Below are 5,584 nucleotides of genomic sequence, written 5' to 3'. Positions count from 1 at the left end.
GGGGGGGGGCATCTGCATGCAAAGTCAACGAGCCTCTCTAATCGTTGGGACCGTCCGGCCAGAAGACTCGGGACAAGGCGAGCTGGCCGCGGAGAAGCTCGCTCGCAGGGTAGCTAGCGGTCCCGCCACTGAGTTGCTTTTGGACAACAGTGCACCCGAGGGGAGGGGGGCAGGAACGGGTAGGTTCTCAGCCAACAAAAACATCCTTCGCCAGTCTGAGAATCATACCTTTGGGGCATGCGGGTCCCTCCCCTCGCTACAGCCTTCTCTATTAAGTCAACTCGCGGTCCAGCGAGTGCGTCCCCGCCCCAGCACCGAGACGCGTTTGGGAGATGGTCTTTCTAGCCCCTGACCAAGAAAGTTCTGGCTTCCCCGGAGACGCATTCTCACGTTACATAAGACATGCCTCACTTTGCAAGCCGAGTGTGTCCATCCCTCCACCCCAGACACGCCTCTCCGTTTTTAAAAAGGAGGCACCCCTCTGGTGAGCCTAACCACGGTTCCTGGTGACCCCGAAGAGAAGGAGAAAAATCCACCCAAGCAGCTTGGGAGCCACGGGTGCTTGCAGGGCAGCAGGAGACCGCGCGCAGGAGCAGCCCTGGGCGGGTGGGGGGCGCCCCCAGGTTGCTTCCGGCCCACCTTCCTCCGAACCCCTCAAGCTTGCAACAGAGGGCAGGCACGACGGGGCACTCCCGGCACTCCCGTCCCCCCGCGGCCGGATCTGTTGCTCCGCGCAAAGTCCCCTCCCGCCTCCGGGTGGGGCAGAGCCCCGGGCCGCTCGGGGGCAGCCGGCTCAGCGCCCCGCGGGGTCCCCGGGGTTACCTGCACGGCGATGGCAGTCATGCTGCGCCCGGGCTCGGCCGCGCGCTCTTCCTCGCGCCCTCCAGCCACTCGGCAGCCGCAGCCTGCTCCCGGCCCGGACCTCTCCCCGGGGGCGGAGCAGGGCGGCTGGAGGGCGGGGGAGAGGGACAGGGCAATCAAAGCCGAGCACTGGAGCCCGGGGCGGGCGCGTCTGGCCTCGCCGCCCTCCGCGGCTCGGTTTACGCTGAGTCAGCGCTGGCGGCCTGGAGGAGCCCCCGGGCAGGGGCGGGGAGGGAGGGCTCGCGACCGGGGGGCGCGGACCAGGCCTGAGCTGGCCAGGGTCCCCCACAGTCTGAGGGAGGAGGATCTGACATTCGCGGGAGGGCTGACCCGGCTGACTTCGGCGCCGGGAGTTAACTTCCTTGCTCCCGAACCAGGGTGCACGACTTCTCCTGGGGCTCTTATTCCTCAAGCGAGGGCCAGGCCGGCGCCAGAGGAGTCCGTTCCAGTCCCAGCTTGTCTGGAGCAGGCGGTAAGGTCCAGAGAGATGAGGCGCGCGCCCGGCTCTGCTGCCTTCCTCGCCCGCTGTGTGGCCTTGGGCTGCTTGTTTAACGTCTCTGAGCCAGGGTCAGTAAATAAAACATTTGTGAAAAGTCGGGGTCTTGGGAGGCCCTCAGCAAGTATAAACGGAGTGGAACTTTCTGGGGCAATCCTTCCATCGGTTTCTCTCCCCCAGAGGGGGATGTACAAACCCGCTCCCTTCCTGTTCTCAGGGACCACTGAAAAGGCAAACGGGACAAAACAAAAGTCATTGTTCTTCATTGACTTTGGATAGGGCCTGAGTTCTAGAGGAGGCAGCCCATAAAGTCCCAACACCAAAAGGAGTGGGAGTGAGGAGAGGGTCCAAGGGCAATGGATTCCAACTAAGACCCTCCTTTCCCTCCTCGGGGGGGGGGGGATGTCTGCTTAAAATAAAGCAAGATCCTCTCTCTCCATAATGAAGTGGGATAAATTAAATAATTTGGCTCACTTAGGCAGGCAGGCAGCTTCCCTGTGACTTTACCCAAGGACATTTAAAATAACTACACTTCTCCTGGACCAGAGAATTTCCAGATGCTAAGAATGAAACAAAACAAAATAAAACACAAAACAACAACAAAACCAGGGCACTTGTCTCTTTTCCAAGAGCCGTGTGAGCTAGGGGAGAGTAACAGTAGGTAGTCTCCATCTCCCGGTTAGAAGTTCATCTGATTCTATCACTGCCAGAGAGACTGTAAAATCCCTGAGCCCAGTCCCGGGGCGCAGACGCAGGAGGGCCTCACTCACAGCCTCGCACATGGAAAATCCAGTGGAGAGCCAGGACTGGACTTAACTGCCCATCCTAGTCCAGGTTTTGCCTCTTCCCACCATTCTGCACCGAAATCACCTGGGGGGACTTATAAAAACAGATTGCTGGGCACCATCCCCAAATTTCTGATGGAGTAGATGGAAGGCAGGGCCCCACTGTGTGTGTGTTTCCAGCAGAGGGCTGCTGCTGCTCCTGGTCTGGGAGCCATGCTGGGAGACCCACTGAGCTAGGGCAAAGGGCAGCTGGCCAGTCCCAGCCCGGTCAGCCCCTCCCTGCTGGAGGCCTTCCCTCCATGGCTCTCACCTGCTTTCTCCTCCACTTGGGGCTCCCAGAAACAGGGTTCTCCTTCCTCCACAGCGCTGGGCTCTAGAGGAGGGGCTCACGCAGGAAAAGAGGACTTGGCCCTGTGGGGGTTCCCTTTCCAGGGCCCTAGGATGCTCTGTGGGAGGGACCTTCTGGATTTCTGGGGCCTGAAGAATTTCACATGACTCGGAGGGGAGTGCCTGGACTAAAAATCAGGAAGCTGTCAGGTTGGGTGATCCGTCCCCACCGTGTGCTTCTCCATGCCTTCTAAGATTCCATGTGTGGCCAGGCGTATTTGGGGATACATTGCCTGTTATGCTTCCTTGGTAAGAATAGAAAGTCTTGAATCAGTGGAATTTAGAACATGTCTCGTCAGCAGGATTGCTGGAGAAGCAGAAATGGCTTAGAAATCATAAGGAGGAAGTGACTGTCATTTTACTGTCATAGGAAGGCCCGGGGAACAGCCAAGAGTCTGGGTGGAGTCCGTGGTGAGAACCAGGCATCAAGTCTGAGAGCTGGTACCTGGGCTGATCCTCTGCTTTCTGGAATCACCGAGTTTCCCAGATGCCTTGGTGCCTAGGGCTTGGGGCCCAGTGGGGGCACCGCACCCCCATGGTGTACCCTTAATCCCTGGTGAGATGGTGAGAGAGGCAAATAACTCGCCAGGAGATGACTTATCTGGAGGGGCGGGGGGTTCCCCATGCCATGGGGGCCATGGCAGGGCCAGAGGTGAGGGGCGGGATGATGGGGTGGAACCCCAGGAATTAAAAGCAGAAATAGCAGGGGGGTGAGTGATGGCCTCTGGGACAGCACAGAACCGGCCCTATTCTCTGACTTTCTCTGCCTTTCCTCCAGGCATGTGACAGCTTCAAAATCTGTCCATCCCACTACCCTGCTTCTAGGCCTGGCCGGTGTTGGGAAAAGAGGGATGGCATAAAGAAAGGAAGGAATTGGCTCCCATTCCATCCTTCTGACCACTCTTGTTTGGCGGCAAAGACCCAGGCATTTTTCTCAGAGACTTCCAAGGCAGAGACACAGGTACTGATTAATGAAGCAAGTATTAGATCTACTGGTAGGTCAACAAGCACTCCCCTACCTCTGGGCCTTTGTACTTGTTGCTTTCTGTCTGAAATGTACTTCCTCAGGATACTCACATGTAAGGCTCCCTACCTTACTCTTTTGAGTACCTCATCAGGGAAGCCTACTGTGACCACCACATGTAGACCAACCCCCTCTAGTCACCAATCACACACACACACACACACACACACACACACACGCACACGCACGCACCTTTCCCTCTATAGTGTAAGCTCCAAGGGGCCAAGGACATTGCTGTGCTCACTAGTATATCCCCAGTGCCTAGGACAAAGCCAGGCACATAGGAGGTGCTCAATAAATACTCACTGAATGCATGAATGAGTTGATTGAATACCTACTATGTACCTACCACTTTCCTGGCCAATGAGAGACAAGGAAGAAAAAGACAAAGTCTCTGTCAGTGGTAAAATGCTTGGGTTTTACCATCAAAATCTGCTTCCCCTCAATTTCTGCTCCCTCCCTGGCCTCCCTGACTCAGGCCACATCCTCCGTCTCTACAGTCCATCACACCCTGGGTCCAATCCATTCTCCCTACCATAGGCCCCATCGTCTCTGAGCCCAATGCCTGTGGACTAGCCTCCTGCCTGGCCTCCCTGCCTCCACTCCCACCTCCTCTATTCCTTCTTGCAGCTTCCCATCTCCTTTCGCCAAAGCCATGAGGCTGGAGTTATGTGATCCCTGCCCACCCCTTCGTGCTCAGGTCCAGCTCCCCTTGCCTGCTTGCCACTCAGGCCCAGGGCAGGAAGCTCCAGCTGATCTCAGGGCTTCCGTGCTCACTGTTGTCTCTGTGCTGGAGGCCCTCCCACTTCCCTACTTCTAGGGTGTCTGCTGGGCAGGGGTGTCTGCTGGACCAGGACCTCCCTTGACTTCCCAGCCTGAGTCGTGGCGCCCCCCCCACTTGCCCTTCCCTGTGACCTTTGTATGTTCTTCAACATTAGCTCACCTTCTCTGTTTGCTTCTTGGATTTTCTGTCCTCCCCTCTAAAATACCAGAAGCCCCCTGAGAGCTGGGACTGTCTCTCACTGCTGCATGCCCAATCCTAAAAATAGGGACCCTCCGTAAATGGACCAGGCTTCAGATGAGTTCTGGGCCAATTGCTTCCCCTCTGGAAGCCTCTCTTTGATGTCAGATGGGGAAACTACCCCTCCTGGTGTCATGAGGGTCCCATGAGGGTCCCATGAGGCCGCTGATGTGAAGTGCCCTGCAGACTGCCTGGCATGTGAGTGCCTGACGTTCTGTGGTCTGGACCATCCAGTGTCCTCGAGCCCAGGGAAGCTTAGGTGGGAGAAGGGGTTCCAGCCCTGCTGTTTGGGAGCTCCAGCCTGCAGAGGGAGATCCCTCCCCTGGAGTTTTCTGCCTAGAGGGATTGGGGTTGGGGGGCAGGCGCTCCTGCTCTAAGGGGCAAGGCAGGCAGACACTGCGGAGACCCGAAGGCACTAAGGGAGTCTGCCAGGAGCGCCACAGTTCACTGAGCAGCTTGAAAGCTGATGACTAACCCTGCCTGCCCCTCGCCTTGTACTTCGGACCTCTCCAACTCTTGCCTGCTTTCTGTCCTTGGAGACAAAACAGCACCGCCCCGCTGCCTCTCCCCTCTCCCCTCTCCCCTCTCCTCTCCGTGCCTCCTCCCCACTGTCCTGCTTTCACCCACCGGGTCTTCCTCTTCTCCCAGCTCCCTCCTCCGGGCCAGGCCCACTCCCTTCCACACCAGGCCTCCTCCTGCCCATTGCCTCCTCCGCTCTGCACTCTAGCCCTGCATTCTGACCTCCCTGTCTCAGGCGCCACGATTGCGACACAGACCTTGTTTACCGCATTCTGGAGCGGCTGGGGGCCAAGGGGCTCGCCTCTGTCCCTCCTTCCTTCCAGGCAGGCTGCAGGTGTAACGTTCACTCTGCAGCCTTAGTAAGTCCCATGGCACCGGCTTCTGCTGGGGGAGAACTGGCTGTGGTCCAAGCCACCATGAGCGAATGAAGCAGGAACCACACACACACACACACACACACACACACATGGGGGCGCACACACACACACACA

The 5,584-nt window shown here is 57.9% G+C and overlaps 1 protein-coding gene across 1 annotated transcript in view; it reads right to left on the bottom strand.

Annotated features, from left to right (window-relative positions):
• Positions 1-974, bottom strand: part of TMEM37 (transmembrane protein 37) — a 5,749-nt gene extending 4,775 nt beyond the window's left edge. Inside the window, exon 1 of the mRNA XM_040645863.1 lies at positions 823-974. Coding sequence (XP_040501797.1) covers positions 823-843 — 21 coding nt within the window. The 5' untranslated portion in view covers positions 844-974. The remainder of the gene's footprint in view (positions 1-822) is intronic.
• Between the last annotated feature and the right edge of the window lie 4,610 nt (positions 975-5,584).

The sequence above is a fragment of the Ursus maritimus genome, unplaced genomic scaffold (assembly GCF_017311325.1).
Source record: "Ursus maritimus isolate PB19 unplaced genomic scaffold, ASM1731132v1 scaffold_1, whole genome shotgun sequence".
NCBI classification, from domain to species: Eukaryota; Metazoa; Chordata; class Mammalia; order Carnivora; family Ursidae; genus Ursus; species Ursus maritimus.
This window is presented reverse-complemented; position numbering and strand designations above follow the sequence as displayed.